The sequence below is a fragment of the Rhamphochromis sp. 'chilingali' genome (assembly GCF_963969265.1).
Source record: "Rhamphochromis sp. 'chilingali' genome assembly, chromosome: 2".
In the NCBI taxonomy this organism is placed as follows: domain Eukaryota; kingdom Metazoa; phylum Chordata; class Actinopteri; order Cichliformes; family Cichlidae; genus Rhamphochromis; species Rhamphochromis sp. 'chilingali'.
The window spans coordinates 19,406,870-19,425,037 of NC_137930.1; the positions used below are offsets into that span (position 1 = coordinate 19,406,870).

Sequence of the window (18,168 nt, forward strand, 5' to 3'; positions counted from 1 at the left end):
TCGACATCATAGAGATAATTCATCAAACACTTAAATGAAAACTGTAAAGGTGATTTTGAGGAAGGTGATCACATCAATCCCTCTGAAATGTAAAAGACTGAGATCACATCAGTCAAATATATAAGTCTAGAAAATCTTTGGAAAGTTTGGATATACTTTTAATGCAGGAACTTATAAAGTTGGAAGTTGTATTGTCTGCACTGAAGCAGTTGTTGAGATGACACTCGGGCAGATGTGTTCTATTGGTCTTTCCTGAACACTCCGCTGACCCCAGCCTCACTCTGTACTTATAGGGGTTCTTGAAAGGCATTCCTGCATCTCAGCGGCCTTTGGGATACTCTGTGGAACCCTCTTAGATCCTGCTGGGATAGCATAGTTTTTCAGGATTTATACAAACTTGGAGAGTTCATGCCAGCTGCATGGCTGGTGTCAATAAAGCAAAAGGGGGGGGGGGGGGGGGGGGGGGGGGCAAATCAAGTACTAAGATATTCTGCAAAGCATTCAGCAAAGCAGGAGTAGTAAGATGAACTGGCAGGTGTATCAATAGTCTTGAAACTCCCTGAATACTGCATCTCACATCATTTACTACTGTAGAGAAAGTATTCAAACTCCTATAAGACTCAGTGTGTTATTTCCATAGTTGCCTCTGCCAAGCGTACCCTGACTAACCATTTGAATCTCAATATAGTCTGTGGCAACTTCAAGGTTTGACTAGTTTTATTGGCTCTCTGTATTGTGTAATTCACTTAATGCACTAAACTCTCTGAAAGACTTTTTATGCATGTTACATACCTCTTTGTTTGGCTGTTTGACACTTGAGGTCACTGAATTGGCTTCTCCCAGGGCTGAGAAAGATCTGGGCCTGAGATCTGTGACAGATGCAGAGACTACAGCAGAGACAGGCTCCTTAAGTGCTCCATAACTATTGCTATGAGAGCTCAGCAGGCGAAGAGGGCTGGATGGTGAATCAGATGGAGATGGTGCCTTGCCCAGAGGTTGCTCTGGAATACTGAAGAGGTGCACAGTGAGGAAGATGCCCCAGGTCAGCGCTGAGAAGAAATAGATGACCTGGTACTCGGATCCAAAGAGACGGCCCAACGCGGAGTGACCCCAGTCCATAGCTCCCACCAGGTAACCACATGCTCCGCCCAGGCCTGGTGCACACAGAATGAAAGATTAAAACAATGCGTAGATCCAAGAATTGTTCTAGAAGCATGGCTGAGAGCAGTGAGAGGTAAAGGGGAGGAATCAAATGCACTTGTTCTCTATTAGTTATATACATGGTGACTAGAGCGGTGACTGATGAAATAACTACTATTTTCAACTGCTTGGGGACAGCATCAAGAGTTGGGAAACCTCCTTTTGAACTGATATGGCGAAGTAGCTAGAAAACAGTTATTTGCACTGACATTTATTGTGTGTTGTGTTAAGACCAACTAAAGAATGCAAATCAAACATCTCCTTGATTCTAAGCTCTGTTTTTAGTCTCTATCGGGCTTTCTGTAGTTGCTTAAAGCTGTAATAATGTGGATAAATGACTCCATGACACCTTTGACAGTAACCAAAGCAGTTAAGGTGTAAACCAACTAGCTTAACTCAACTAGCTGTAACTAGTTTATCTCCTCTGATAAACCTATTTCACATTATTATCTAGTGCCTTTTGTTATGTAGGCAGTGGAGCCCATCTTTTTTAACCTCTGACATCCAGGGCCTACTGTTCTGGTAATGTCATCATACCAAGATCTAAAAATCTCTATCTGATCTTTTATCCAGGCTAAAAACATCAGAAAAAGTGGGCTTCTGCTTATTATTAAACCAGTTTATCCAAATTCAAATCAAGAGCATCCAGAAGAAGATTCATCCCAAAATCTTCCATCAGGTAATTCTTAAATCTGTATGTCATCAGGACTAGACTGGTTAAATTTGACCTCTATGGAAAGGGTGCAAAGAAAAAGAAAACATTTGGTGAACATGTCATTGAACATACAATTATGTGACTCAATGCCTTGACATTTCCTTTATAATGGTAGAAATGTTCTGGTTTGTTGTTGCTTCAGTGCCTGAGGGGCTGCTGTGTTTGCGATCTCTGAAACGACTATGAATTTTGCATCATATCAAAGAGTGAAGAGAGGAAGATGATTAGAGGCCATCTGCAGGAAAGTGTAAGGTGATGGATTTGAAACAGGCAGCACATGAAAGACATTCCCCTCCAAAAAACCCTGAAACCCTGGGAATTATGCATTGAAAAATAGTCAAAAGAAACAAGCTACAAAAGCTAGTTTTTGCTAACAGCTTCTGGTGCCGAGAATAAACGTACTTTTTCCCATAAAAGAAAATTAAATTATTAAATCAGTTGGATCAAATAACCGATTCAAAAGTGGATTTTATCTGAGATATTATTCAAGCAAACCGCATTTATCTGTTGACACTCTTTAAAAGAACCAAATGTGACTGTACATACAGTATGTTCCATAAATGAATAGAAAAGTAATTTTATTACTTTTACTGGCACACACCACTGGACAAGCACATTTCAAAACTCATGACAGAAAAAAATTGAATATTTTCAGATGTGGGAAAAGTAATATGTTGTTACTGTACTTACATAGAGTTTTTGGATACCTGTGCTTTATTTGAGTATTTAAACACTTGTTACTTTAGGTTTATTCAAACGGGAGCTATTTGACCTCACTCACCTTCCAGACATCAAACTGATTTCACTGTAAATGGAGAAACAGTAACATATAAAAGGGAATCCTTTTGGTGTATCCCACATCGGTTCTTATGACACATGACGAGATGAAATAGCGCTGCAGAAGAGGAGCGAGCACAAAGGGAGTAATATTTTTTTAAGTGGCAAGTCATTTTAAATGCATCTTTTAAAGAGCTCAACAAATGTCAGCAAACACAACAGTCTGTGCAGTTTGTCAGACAGTGTGAAGGATCACTGCTGTATTTCCCAGGGTGAGAAAAGAATGAGAGCGAAGTTTACTCAATGATGAGGAAAGAGGAGAGGGGGAGGAGAGATTGTTTTTAAGTGCTGCTCAGTGACATTTGATAGACTCAGAATTTAAAGCTTAAATGTCCTCAATTTCATAAGCTTTTGATATCAGCTTTATACCTGATGTGTTGATGAAATTAGTTGTTTTTTTTCATACTGTGAAATATCCTGCAAAACAACTTTAAGTATATCTTTGCGCTATTCAAAGATAGCATGAAAATACTGGGCAATTTAGTGCAAGATACACTGGTTACTTTTCATTGCTGTGGTGAAGTTTACAGTGATGCACTGTTGAACTGGTGCAGAGAGTTTGGTTATACCAAGGGTAGTAGGCATCAATATAAATTTAAGATGATAATGCTTATTAGATTTACTCACTGAATCCCACCTTTATACAAGGTTTATGCTGTCTAGGGACTGGAAATCACCCACTGTGGATCGTGTGGTTATATCTTGTTAAATTCGGTGGGTTAAATCAGACCTAAGGCAGCGCTGCTCAACTGATCACGTCATGCACACAAACTCCACTGGGACTCACAAAAGAAATGAATGTGACTTACTTCTAGTGTTTTGTTTTGTTTTGTTTTTGTCCCAGGCTGTACCACTAACATTGATCTTTTAACGTTAGCTTAAAACTTTCCTTTTTGCTAAAGCATATAGTTAGGGCTGGATCAGGCGACCCTGAATCCTCCCTTAGTTATGCTGCAATAGACGTAGGCTGCCGGGGGATTCCCGTGATGCATCGAGTGTTTCTTCTTCTATTCTATGTGTTAATAGACCTCTCTGCATTGAATCATACTTGTTATTAATCTCTGTCTCTCTTCCTAGCACGTTTTTTACCCTGTCTTTCTTCTCGCACCCCAACCGGTCGCGGCAGATGGCCCCGCCCCTCCCTGAGCCTGGTTCTGCCGGAGGTTTCTTCCTGTTAAAATGGAGTTTTTCCTTCCCACTGTCGCCAAGGTGCTTGCTCATAGGGGGTCATATAATTGTTGGGTTATTCTCTGTATTTATTATTGTAGGGTCTGCCTTACAATATAAAGTGCATTGAGGTGACTGTTGTTGTGATTTGGTGCTGTATAAATAAAATTGAATTGAACTGAAAATTGATCTTAGTGTTCCCACAACTTCTGAATCCATTCCTAACTTTTTCTGTTTAGGCAAAGTGGCCCATCTATAATGTAGGTAACAGCAAATAGAGTTTTTTTTTTAAATTCCCTTGTTTTCCTCTGCTTGCGTTCTACATAGCAGATGTTTAAGCAGAGTACATTCATTAGAGTCAAGGCTGAAAAAATATTCCCACGAATTAATATTTTTTTATTAACTCTGCCAAAGTGTTTATGTTTTTGGTAGCATGAGTCATGTTGTCTGTAAACACGATAGCTTTTCACAACAGCTTGAAAAGCTTTGAATGAATTCTGGTAAAACTGTGTAGGGGTGTAGAGTGGGGTCAGGCTAACAAATAAAAGGTCTTCAAGGTCAACTTAATGATTTGTTGGTCAAAAATTGACAAAAAAGCTTAACAACTTAGAAACTATGATTCTTGCAAGTGTGTACTACAGGTTTTAACTGTTTAAATACATTATACAGACTACAGTATAATGCTCCTGAATACATTTTAAATGTATTTTATTGTATTGTTTTTTTGGAAAACCAAATAAGCTGGTGAGCAAAAACTTTCACTTGGCATTTATTATTGCATATTAAAAAAATACTAAATGAATGCTACACATGTACTATATCCATAACAATAAAATTGATAAAAAAATATATATATATATATATATATTCTAAATTTTGTCAAGTATATCAAGTATATCAAAATAGGTTTCAACAAAACGAACAACAAAAGCCTGAACTTTGCAATTTTTTTCACTGCACTACAAACGTCTGAAAGTGTGTTTAAAGAACCCCAATGAAAACAAAATGAATTCATAAAAAATACAACACTGTTTTCTTAAATACAAATACTGCCCAGAGAGTGAACTGCCACGGTGAAGGTTTGCACTCTTGCAGTGTTGCTTGTTAAATGAAATTGGCAGGTGGAGGTTCAATGAGGTTTGCACAAAAGCTGTTTGTGGAGTTGAAAAAGAGTTACTTTTTAGTGTTTCACTTTTATTTGCATGAAGAACCTGAATCAATACTTCCATTTTTACCAGAGTATTTCTAACACAAGTGTTTGTGCTTAAGCTCAAATGTAGATTGTCTGTACTTTAATGTCAGTGTTAAGATTAGATGACATAAGCTAAGATCAACATCCAGGCAATGGATATATCTCATCAGGAATCTGGATTTAGCCTGTCTGTCACCGTCGCAGCGTACTATTATGAAGCGAATTATCACCCGCACACAACGCTGGAGAGACATATCACACCAGTCTTTGATTAACGACACAGCCTCCACACTCGAGATGGACCGCGTCATTATCGAGCATTTTGCTTAATGGAGACAGCTGTCTCTTTATGTCAGCGTCATAATTTTGCTGAGCTATGGATAGCTCAGTGAACCTTCAGTGAACCCTCAGTGAATCACTGCCTCTCTATAACTTGGTGGCTTTTGCAACACATAAAAGTACACCACTAATAGTTTTTATAATGTGATGAAGTTATTCTTATAAAGCGCCTATTCTAAAATGGCAGGAAGAGACTGAGTTTTCTTTTTTAACGTGATTACGTGTTTAACTGACCACATGCCATAAGCAAAATAACCAAATAACAAAATTAAAAAGACAGAATTACACAGCAATTCAAAAAAAATGTAGGCAATCACTGTGTAACATGTTAATCAAAAAATAGATTTCAGTGATTTACAAATTTCATCAATTTTATTTTATTCACATTAGCACACAGAAAACTTGTTTAGAATGAGGACAAAGAAAGATGTAGGGGCCATCCTACATTAGAAAATCCCATGATTTTCTAATTTCCACTTTGCCCGTTTGAAATGAGCTTCGATCATGTTCATATATGGCTTTTTTGTGCGTTTCTGAGCCCCTGCAGTGATTTCAATGATCGCATCATGCCTGTTTTTAGTGTAGTGCAGTCTGAGGTCCAGACGTTCACGGGCAGACAGTATTGATTTTCAGCCTTGTCCTGTGCCCACAGAGATTTCTCCAGAGTTTCAAATCTTTTCAGGATGCTATGAACTGTAGATGATGTTCTCTAAGACACTTTTTTAAATACCCAATCGTGTTACTGACATGTTTCCAAATAACCTAATTCATTGTAAAATGTTCATTCAGCTCTTTCTTTTTAGCACCTCTTACTTTGAACATTTTGAGATGTGTTCAAAATGAGCTCATATCTTATAGTAAAATGTTAAAATGTTCTTTGTGCTCTATTGTGAATAAACTTTATTAGACTTGCAGACTGTCTCATTTTGTTTTTACACAGCATCCAAACTTTTTATGAATTGGTGTTATAAAACTACTTGATTGTTTTTGTTGAATCACTAACTTTGTCCACTAACTCTTGCCTCTGCAGCCCTCTATAGTTGCTCACCTCAATAGAGGCTATTTTTCTACATTTTAGTCATTGGCAGGTACAGTAATAACCACTTCAGGAGTCAGGCTTCACTTATGTCTGCATGACTTGAAGATTGATGTGGGATCAATTCCTGGTTCAAGAGAGTTCCTTTCTTTTCTTTCTGGTCTTTTCTACCACTGTAATAGTTGAGATTTCTATTGTCTGCACCTACAGTTTCACTCAAGTAAAAAGTAAAAAAAAAAGGCTGAAGTGGTTAGACTCAAGGCTGATTGTTCTCAGTCGTGATGGTGCTGCAAACAGCGCATAGATTTATTGTAAAAATGTAAACCCATGGTTATCAAACTTTTGTCATCATAAATACTGCATCCCAGCGTGAAGTATTTTATTAGGACAAATACCCCCTTGCCACCACAAAAAGTACAATAAAGGATTGAGCCATTGAGCTTTTTTAAACAACAAATCTGTTGTGACAATCACTTACATACAATAGTTCAAAAAACATCTCCTTATTTATGACAAAGAATTGGCTGTATAATCTAAAAAACAGGGTTTATAAAGTCTTTGTCATTCTCTGCAATGATCACATGCTTTCTTAGGTCTTTTTCTTGGTCTCTTTTATTTCTTTGCTTTCTTTTGTCATTGCACAAAAAGGCCTCATACAATTGCGTTCTTTCACTATACTCTGAATACTGTTGTAACATTTAATCCTTCATTAAATATTAGAATCAAGGGTTCCTACTCACACATTGCCGTAGCAATGAAAACAAGAATGCTGAATATCAAATGCAGTTTATCAAAGCTACATTTAAAAAATAATCCTAATTCGTTTAGGAATAATGCAGGACTAACATTGTTATAAATAAGAAAAAAACCCAAGTTTCACACCTTTTCCAATTCTCCAAAGTACCCCTGGTGGTACCAACAACCTCATCTGAGCAAAACAGCAAGCTTTAAAAAGCACTGCTGCAAACAAAAGTCCACAGATAAAGTTCATCTCCTGACATTAATTACAACCCTAAAACTCATATCTTTGCACTAAATTATATCTTAACATGCAAATTTGTCCTTGCCTAACCCTCCCCTGTCTCCGATGGAGGGAGTCACAGCTCCACTGTGTCTATGTTTTGTTAAGTAGGAGAGGAAAACCCAGAGGTTAATTTGGAAATCAGGTCTACACCCACAGAGAGCACGCTGTTCTGGTGATTCAGGGCACAGAAAAAGTCCGAAAACATTAGAAAACAAATCTTTATAGATTAATACTTAACATGCACATAGAGGTCTTAGCCTTCAGCTTGACTAATGACTCGTCAAACAGTTATTAGTATGTTGCTGATAAACTGGATTCATATGACCATCTCAGTCTTAGCTCAACCCTGCTATCGATGGAATTATTTTTTTACGAAATCCTGTTGTACAGTAATAATATGCATGTTATACTGATTAACATGGTTTAAAAACGTGACTTTCAGATGTAAAAGTATTCAGTACAGTACTAAAACTTCACATACCAGACATGGCAGTCATGTGCCTGGCTCCGGTCTCTCTCAGCTAAGACCCATGACTGTAACACATGACTAGCTCACGGCTGGATTACTGCCTCACTCAAATGCTCACACCACCCAGTGCCTGCTGACATTTGAGCTGAGCACACCACTACGCTCACACCGAAAACATCATCATCATGTCCATAAAGAAACTTCCTGTCTGTCTTTCTTTGTGAGTTACTTTGGGAAATATTCTTTAAGTTTATAATGCTTCATTAGTGCATCGGAAATAACAAAAATATACAAAGATATCACATTTACTGCACTACAATATGCTGCAGGTTTATCTGTTCATTGTGAACTCATCCAATGTGAAAATATTATGGGTATCGACATGGAAATTATATTCAAATTATATTCAGTTCAAATTATTAAAAAGAATTACACTGCCTTCCAGAAATGTTGGAAATGGAAATTGGGGGAAGCAGGGGGGATCTTAAAGTCTGCACATCAAACTATATTCAACTTTATATTTAACTTTAATCTTCAAGCAGGCTAGTATACATACTAACTTTTTAAAGGATATTTGAATTTATACCTCCAGCAACGTAAATAAAGTGATAATATTAATCTTTTACCCCTTTTCTTTGAGGTGCAAATGAATTTACCACACTGAAAAGCGTTTAACTCGCCCTCCTGCCAAAGAGTCTTGTCAAAAGCACAGCAGCAGCTTTGTGTGCCTAAACGTGTTATTTAATCAGAAGTAAGGATCAGACGGAAATGAAAACTGATAGGAGAAACTGATGTGCTGGTTGATGTCATGCTACATCCAATATGTGCCTGAGAACTTTTTGTAGTGCAAACCTGCTCAGCAAAAGGGAAAATATATTCATCAGTTCAACCATTTGGCCATAACATGAAGTGCTGGGTAAAAGCTAATGTAGTGAGCAAAGTTATGAAAGGCACGAGAGCACTCACACAAAAGCTCCACTGCAGTTCCATGCTCTGGCCTTGGACAAGAGGGTTATGCCCCAAAACTCAAAAATCCCACAACCTGCGCTGAGCACCTCACAGGTTACAGCGTTGCACCTGAGTGAACTACAAGACCTTTGAAACAGAGCAGTCCAAAGTGAAGATGTTTGGTCATAGTGTACATTGCAACATGCAGAAGTAGTGGAAGGCTGATGATTTGGGCTTGTTTTGTAGCCACAGGGCCTTTCAGTCATTGAGTCGACAGTGAACTCCTTTGTATACCAAAGTATTCCAGCGTCAAATGTCAAGCCATCTGTCCAACAGCGAAAGATTAATCAAAATTTGGTCATGAGACACTGCAACGTTTTCAAGCACAACAGCAAATCTACAACAAAATAGCCGAACAGCCCAGACCTCAATTTGATTAAAAATGCTGTAGTGGACCTTTAATAGAGATGTGTGTGAATGAAGGTCTGCAAACCTCAATAAACAGAAACAACTATAAAAAGAAGACTGGGCCCAAAACCCTCCATAATAATGTGAGAGACTGATAATGATCATCTCAATTTATTGCTCCTAAAAGTGGTTTTACAGGCTTTTGAATGATGGGTTGTGCTCAATTTTTCATTCACCTGTCCTGCATTTTGGTTTGGTGTTCGACTTTTTAACTGTAAAACTATACTGTAGAATTGAGCTCAAAAACACTAAAACCCTACAGTTTTCACAGTATTTGAGCAATCCCTTATGAATACACACAATCACCATCCTTTGTTAATGCTTAGACTTTTCTTATAGTAGTAATGAACAGTTTATATTGGCGTGTTTGCAATTTTTAAATTGAGCAGAGCATTTAAACTGTAAAGAGCATTATCCTCTCTACTAAACACAGATGTTATGCTTAACATGAGAAATATCATCAAATGAATATAAACAATAAAGCAAGATGCGCTGGAGACAGTTTTTTTATTTTGTTACTTTCAGATGCATTATATTGCCAAAAGTATTCATTCACCCATCCAAATCATTGAATTGCAGGTGTTCCAGTCACCGTGGTCACAGGTGATCAAGCAGTTATGCATGCAGACTGCTTCTAGAAACATTTGTGAAAGAATGGATTGCTCTCAGGAGCAAAATGAAGTCCAGTCGTGAAATTTCCTTGCTACATATTCCACAGTCTTTCCACCCAAGTGAATTGGAACAACAGCAAATGAGCCACAGAGAGGTAGGCTAGGTAAAAGAACAAGGATTTCAGTGTTGGGCTCTGCCCCTTAGTTTCAGTGAAAGGAACTGCTAACGCCATATCAACACATTTTGGACAATTTCATGCTCCCAGCTTTGTTCCTCTTCCAACATGACTGTACGCCAGTACACAAAGCAAGATCTTAAAAATGGGATGCCACTTAAGTTCATATGCATGTGAAAACAGATTAACAAATGCTTTTGGCAGTAGATCCTGACTGATACAGAAAATTTGAGACCAACATTTGGTGATTTAAAAATTTAAAAAATTGGCTGATATTTCTTTTCTTCAGGCACATGACACAAACATTTGTGTAGATATTTATACATCTTATGTTTGGCTTTATATGAGTATTGACAGGTGTCCCAACCCTGTAGGAAAAACAGGGAGCAAACTGAAATTCATATGTGCCACCAACTGCATTTTGAAACATCCATCACATTGTATTCTTCTGATACGTCATGTGCGCATGGTTCTCACCAACAGCCTTCAAAGAGGGCAAAATACACCACAATTAAAACTAGAAGGCAAACAGTCAAGCAAGGACAGAAACACCAAGAGGCACTGTGGTGGTTCATGCCCTGACGACAAGAGCCAGGCAGTAAGCGCTGCAGTTTTTGCTGTTAGCCAGTAGCTCTAACTTTGTTAGAGCTCATACTATGTGGAAATATCATCACACTGTTAATCAAAGGGTGATTTTTAGAACACTCGAGCCTAAGATTAGCTGGCATAATGTTAGCTTATAACGAACTGTTGCTATTGTTGTTTAGCCAGCTCGCTGTCAGCTGTCCGGAGATGGGAGGGTAAATCTAATCTGCTGACAGCTAGCAATTATGACATTATCAGTAAAAAAAAATAGCATGTGCATGCATGGTTCTGTTTGTCACAGCCCTGAGATGAGGCGTGAGGTAAGAAGAAAGAGGATTTTAAAATTGAAAGGAACTTATGGATGTATTATTTATGTGGTTGGTTTCTAGCAATATACATGAAGCATACAGTGATGGAATTAAAGATGACAGCGCAATATGATGGCAAACCGCATGTATTTTTAGTGAATTATTTCCAGAGTATGCATTACTTTATTGAAAGACAAAATTACACACAAATCAATGTATATTTATGAGTACAACATTCTTGTTTTCTATTAATTAACCTTAAAAAAATTTCTTTCTGTGTCATAAAGAGTGCCCGCTAGTGGGAAAAGGCCCAAACTCATAACATGGTTGAAGGACATTTATACCCATCTCTTCTTTACTTTTTTAAATTTTCATTTATTAGTTGATGAATGAAAATTATTTATCTATACCATTATATTGGCTAATATCATCAGCCAGCTGTTTTATCAGTTGTGCTCTTATATTCGTGCTTCATCCAAGCCTGACCTAACTTTTATTGTTACAGACAAATTTACTAAGAAAAGCATATATGTATATATCTGAAATTATCGAACATTTCCCAAGTGAACTCTTGTTTGCACTCACAAATAAAAAAAACAGACATAGCTTCCACCCACAGTTTAACACGCTGACAAACAGACACAGTTCACTGAAACTTTCACACTCCCTCTATATGTGCATCTCCGCCCACTCAGTCACAGCAGGAGAAGTTTTGGAGGCTTACTTCCATAAAGCGTTACTGTGAGTTGCTCAGATGCAGAATGAACATAAAATTATTGCCAAACTAAAGTCCAAATCCATCAAAAGGAAACAATCACCAACGTAATTAATAAGTCTAATAAGTCTAAACAAAACACAAAAGCTGTGAGTATTGAAGCAAGAACCAAACAGTGTTTGTGCTACATACCTGTGAGGAGAGCATGGTAGTGTAAACCTCTTTCCTTGTCTTCATGTGAACATACATCAAACAGGTAGGCCTTGATGGGTCCATCGATGAAGTCTGCAGCAAAGTCAAACAGCACGACTCCAAACATCACCACCACGATGGCCCATATGCTCTTCAGAGACCTATCTCTGATGAGTGCTGGAAAACAACAGTACACATCAGCACTCAGCACGTACCACAGAGAAAGATTAAAATAATAATGCACTGACTACATCAGTACACTAAGGAGCCTTATCTGTCACATTCACAAGTTTAATTAGGCTTGATACACATCACAAGAACCTCAGAGGACTAGCACGTCAGAAGGCACTTAAAATAACAATACAATAATTAAAAAAAGAAAACCTATTACAACTGACGCCATAGCAATTATATTTTAAAACCTGAATGCTTGAACACTAAGCTGCTCTTTTAGAGATATGAAAGGTGTCAAATAACACCACAAGAGAAAGTGTAATTAGAAGTTATTAAAGACAATTTTACCATTTCATTAAGAGATACAAGTGAATACTGAAAGACAGGTTTATCATTCCATTAAAACTACAGGTAAAGGAAGGATTTTTAACTTGTCACTTCTTTAAAAAGAAAGTCTGAAGTCGCAAAAAAAAAAGAGTAAAAAAACAATTTAACACCAAAAGAGCAACTCTGGGAGATGCAGGCCAGCGTTAGGTTTTTCATCTTTAAGAAGAGGGCAGCTACGACAATAGAAAACATTATGTCACACGACCGCTTTGGCATTTACTACGGCCCCGGGGAACATGGAGAGATAATCAGCTTATCCAGCCTACGTCAGGAGACATACTTTATAGTTCATAAGAGCGCTATAAGAAAGCCAGGAGCCTTTATCTTTAATTCCTTGGCTGTTTATTTGTCTATTTTTGTAATTTTTGCCTGAAAACACGCACAAAAAATCCTCTAACAGCTTCAGGCTAAACTGAACCACCTTGAACGCTTTGGATGATATTGAAGAAAAACAATTCTCTTTGTGTGTGTATATCAGAACAGAGTGGGTTTTTTACATTTATTTTTGCACCATCAAAATTATAAATGAAGAGGTAAAAAACCCAACAAACTCATAGCAGTGACTTGTGAATGTGATGTTCAGCATGGTATAAAAACTCTCAACATCCGCGCTACTAAGTTTGATTGAAAAGGAAATTAACCACGACAATACTGCATCTAGTTTAATTGTGTTTTGACAGCTGATATCCAGGCAAAGACGGCACAAGAGTGAAAAAGGTTCAAACTACACACAATTAAGACACTTAACGAATGTTACTGTTGAGCTGATTGCTGCATTTTAAATGTACAGCTTACAGCAAATAAAGCTGCCCATACACACCGATTTCCATTATTCCTCACAAAGCAAACCTCTGAATCTGAGTTTGTCACATTTTTGCAGAGTGTTGCTTTCATGATTTTTCAATCAAAAACAATGATTCGGGTTAAGTGGATGATGTGCTTCAAATCAGAGTGACTTAAATTATGGCCAAATGTGCATTTAATCTCTGAATGATTCCACAGGATGCTGAACAATCACACACACGCTGTCACTGCCAGCAGTGAATCAGTTAGTGTTTCTGTTTTTTAAGAGAAGGCTTTTTACCCAACCTAATATTGCTTTTAATGGTAACGGATTCTTTCGTGTGCAGACGCTCTTGTGATGCTGTTTGGAGTCTAATGCAGCGGTCTCCAACCTTTTTTGCGCCACGGACCGGTTTATGCCCGACAATATTTTCATGGACCGGCCTTTAAGGTGTCGCGGATAAATACAACAAAATAAAACTTATACCAGGCTTATACCCCAACCCCCGGGGGTTGGGGACCGCTGGTCTAATGGATTCAAATGGAGCATCTCTGGGCCCTACTTTTTCCTTTCATGATGAATGTATCATTTTATCCCCCAAAATCTGTGCACAAGTAGAAATTTGGATTCAGAGTCTTTAAAAGTCTTACAAAGAGGTTGAAACTTGCCCTTAACCTTGTCCTGAAGGTAAAAGAAGACAGCAAAACCTAAATCAGTTCAGTTCATATGTATTTATATCAAACCAATTCCTACAACAATCACCTCAATGCGTTTTATATAAGGTATGTAACGTAAAGAATCTACAATATTCGAAAGAAACCCAATGATCACAGGAGCATTTGGTGACAACGGGAAAGAAAAACTCCCTTTTAACAGGAGGCTCACACCAGGCTCAGTGAGGGGCAACCATCTGCCCTGACTGGTTGGGCGTGAGGGGAAAGAGACATTCATTTATTGTGGAAGAGAGCCATAGATTAATAATGGCTAATGATTAGATGCAGAGTGGTGTATAAACACAGAGAGTGAAACAAGGTGAATGAAGAAAAAATGCTAAGTGCATCACAGGAAGCCCCTCCCAGCAGCCTAAGCTTATTGCAGTGTAACTAAGAGAGTGCTTAGGGTCACCTGATTCAGCCCGAGCTTTATCAAAAAGGAAAGCTTTAAGCCTATTCTTCAAAGTAGAGAGGGTGCCTGTTTCCCGAATCCAAAGTGGGAGCTACAGGAGTGGAGCCTGATAGTAAATCTTTGGAATACTTTTAAATCAAAGCTAGCGTGGCCTCAAAGCATTTTCTGACATAACAAGATTACAGATAGCACACTACCTCCACTCTTGTTCTGTCTGAATTCCTCACCCTCAAGTTTTCTTCACTGATCCCTCACCTGAGATGACAGCATCTCCATTAAGGAACAGGGTGATTCCCACAAGCATGAGGATGCCCAGTGCCAGGATGTAAGGCCTCCGCCGGCCCCACGGCGAGCGGCAATAGTCGCTGGCTGAACCGATGATGGGCTGGAGCAGGAAGCCCAGGATGGGGCTGATCAACCACACCAAGCTGTACAGACTCTGGGGCAGGCCCACACTCAGGAGCACCGGCGTGACAAAAGCTGCCTCCACGGCATAGCAGAATTCCCTTCCAAACATGACCAGGCCGTGGAGAATAAGGCGCCCCCGAGAGCGCCTGTGAGGCTCCACAGCTCCAAAGACAGAGTCTTCCACACTGTCTACGTAGTCCACATTGCTGCCATTGCAGTCTGTTGAGTCCTGGTGCAGAGAAGTGCTGATGTGTTTGCCAGGCTCAGAGATCCGGCAGGGTTGGGGCCTCACAGACTGATCTTCTGATAACAGAGTCATAATTGAAAATGAGGGGGGTAAAGGACAGAAGGAGAAAAAGAGAACAGGAAGGGAGTAAAGAGGAGATTTAGATGAAGAGAGGCAAAGAGGTAGCTTTTGGTAGTCTCTCTCCGTCTGCCAAGGGATGGATGAAATGCCAAAACTGGCGCTTGGCTTGAGTTAATCCTCTTCACTACTGCATAGCTGAGCAAAGAGTTCAAGCGCCACACAGCTTTATTTTGCATGTGAAGGTCTGAGCAAGACTCGGCGAGGAGGAGAGAAAGACAAGGGAGGAGGAAAAAGAAGGGAGTGTTTTAAAGAGATTACAGAATGGCTTTTCCTATTCTGTCTAGTAAAGGCCTCGGGCAGCTCATGGGGCTGAGTTAGTTTTGGCAATGGGTGGCACTACTGGCCACTAATGACTGGCCAGTAGTGTTTACTTTAAAACAAGTAAAGATGACTGAATTCACAAAGCTAAATTCATGTTTTTCTATCCAAACGTGAGCCGGCACACTAGTGTGCTGTACAACTGAAACAACAGCTAAAACAATATTTATCTGTTTAGGAGTGCAAGTAAATATTTGTAATGTGTGATCTTAATCCAAAAGTGTACTTTACTGTTTTTTATCAGCATATTTGTAAAGCAATTAATTTGAACATTTGTGGACAACAACACTAATTATATTTTGGCATTAAAAATAATACATTTGAATAAACAGCTTGTGCATACTGATGAATGAACAATTACAGAATGATTCTGGTCATTCGAAATATTGTTAAAAAATTAAATACTGTTAATTTATGGCAGCTATGATGTAAACCTAATTGTTGCAAATCTAATTTAGGGGGTTAGTTTAATTGACTGATTTTTTTTATGCAACTCAAAACTGAATAAATGTCATTTTGTGCAGGTATTCAGTTTTTGGTTGGAGGCAGGGTAAGGAGAGGGGTGGTAATTGTACATTTAAGCAGCCTTCCTTTGTAACATTACCGGTTAACTCTTGCATTTTGGTTATATTTCATGCCTCCACAGTATTATTGCCTCTGTGTATGCCAAATTTTGAGCTACAGATCAATTTAGAATAAATAAACACAAAATGTATGACTTGACATCAATAAATGTCAAGTCATGGGGGTGGTTTTGAAACACTTGGAGAAAAAGGCCTATTATGACATGATATCATGTGCTGTTTTACTTAAGACATAGCAGCCGTGATAAATAGATTTGATTTCTTAAATCTTCAATAAGGGTTTTTTGTATAACCATTACAATCATTAAACACTGTCCTCACTACTATATCATTAAAAAAAATCCCTATAACTGCAATCCATAAGTATCAATATTAATTTAGCACTAATGGCAGCTCAGGTGCTTTTGTATTATTTTGACCCCCTCCCCAAACCTCTTGATTTTGTTTTAATCTCAGTTTAATCATAGTTAGGTCAGAATAAGTCAACTCTCTTTTTTGTTAGTTTATTTTGTTACAATATTGTTACATTTTTCATCACCCCTGTTGCTTTCATATCTACTATTTTAAGGAACATCTCCTTTTTTCTTTACCATTTAGTTTCAGTTCCATCCCTGCTTTAATTTAAGGTTATATAAATCACTTCTTGTGTAAACATTATAAATAACAATTGGGATTTTTACTTTGTTGTGTGGATCCACTGTCTCTCTTACTGTCACCATCTCATCGTGTGCTTATTGGAGCCAAGTTTTTATTGGTGTTGTAGTAAAGAAGAAAAAGGCTGATTGTCAAGCTCTTCAAGTGTGGATGACGACATTAGATATAGCAGAATCTCTTAGAATGCTGTGACCTCTAAATACTTGGCAGTTACAGTTACCTAAGGCTGCTACCTAAAGGGCAGTCTCAAAGTTAAGCGTCTTTCTCAAAATTAGCATCTTGTGTGTATCATCAGAGGACATGAACCAGGAGACACGCAGTCTGCATGCAAGTGACACACAAACCATCCTTTGTTCGTACTTCAACCATTCAGACTTCATCCTGAAAGTATATCTTCCAGCAGTTGTCCCCAGTATGTATAAGTCCCCATCTCTATAATAAAGGATTAATCTTTTAGGACAAATCAGTGCTAAGCAGCGTGACAGGACACCCTGGAGTGACGTACCACTTCCCAGAGGTCCAGTCCAGAATAAAATGCTAACAATTACATCAAATGAAGTTAGGAAATCCTGAGCTATTTGTACTTGTTTCTTTTTTATGAGTTTAAATTCATTTGAAATAGTATTTCATGCCCCTTATCTCATAGCTGAACTTCTCTTGCAACATATTATATCATCAAGATTAAGCGGTTTCCAAACATCTTGAGTGATCAGAAGAAAAAAAACCAGCATAGCATTTGATTAACTAAACCGCTTGATTCAGATTTCTGTGAATTATTAGCATTTCCACGAAAAAGTCTTTCATGTGGTCTTAATCAAATCTCCATGACATCAGAACAGGCTCAGGAGAATTTACTTTGACCACCTGTTTCTTTAATAGTCACCACTCCTTTAACCTAAAAACAAACAAATAAAAAAAAGGCAGTTTGGAAGCGCTGAACTCATATTGGTAGTCTTTAAAAGATTCATATAAAGGACAAGTGCCAGTTAAAATACGCATCACGGGACAATGCTTTGAGCTAACAAGCTGACATTTATGTTTACCCAAGGATGCCATGTTAAGAGAACATTGTTTTTTCTCTAATTTACCCTCTAGACATAATAAAACATAGTTTAATTGTTGAGGTTGGAACAATTTACCCAGTGCAAAAAGACTTCCAGTCCTATGGAAGTATATGGGAAAACAGTCGTCACACGCTTGCCTGCATACACTCAAATGGTGAACCATGGCCTGAAATGTGCAAACTCTTTGCCGGCTGTGAATCCTGCAGTAGTGTGTTGGCCAGAATTGTGTTATATTTCCTCTCCTGTGTCTAAGAATAACAATGTCATCTTGTTAAGTTTATTCACCTTAAAAGAGGTCAGGGCCAAAGCTTCGGCTGCATG

At 38.3% G+C, this 18,168-nt stretch overlaps 1 protein-coding gene across 1 annotated transcript in view; it reads right to left on the bottom strand.

Annotated features, from left to right (window-relative positions):
• slc45a2 (solute carrier family 45 member 2) overlaps nucleotides 1-15,442 on the bottom strand; it is a 35,374-nt gene extending 19,932 nt beyond the window's left edge. The window contains exons 1-3 of the mRNA XM_080861857.1: nucleotides 14,708-15,442; nucleotides 11,983-12,159; nucleotides 793-1,154 (exon numbers count right to left, since the gene is read on the bottom strand). Of these exons, the coding sequence (XP_080717983.1) occupies nucleotides 793-1,154; nucleotides 11,983-12,159; nucleotides 14,708-15,179 (1,011 nt within the window). The 5' untranslated portion in view covers nucleotides 15,180-15,442. The remainder of the gene's footprint in view (nucleotides 1-792; nucleotides 1,155-11,982; nucleotides 12,160-14,707) is intronic.
• Nucleotides 15,443-18,168: the final 2,726 nt, after the last annotated feature.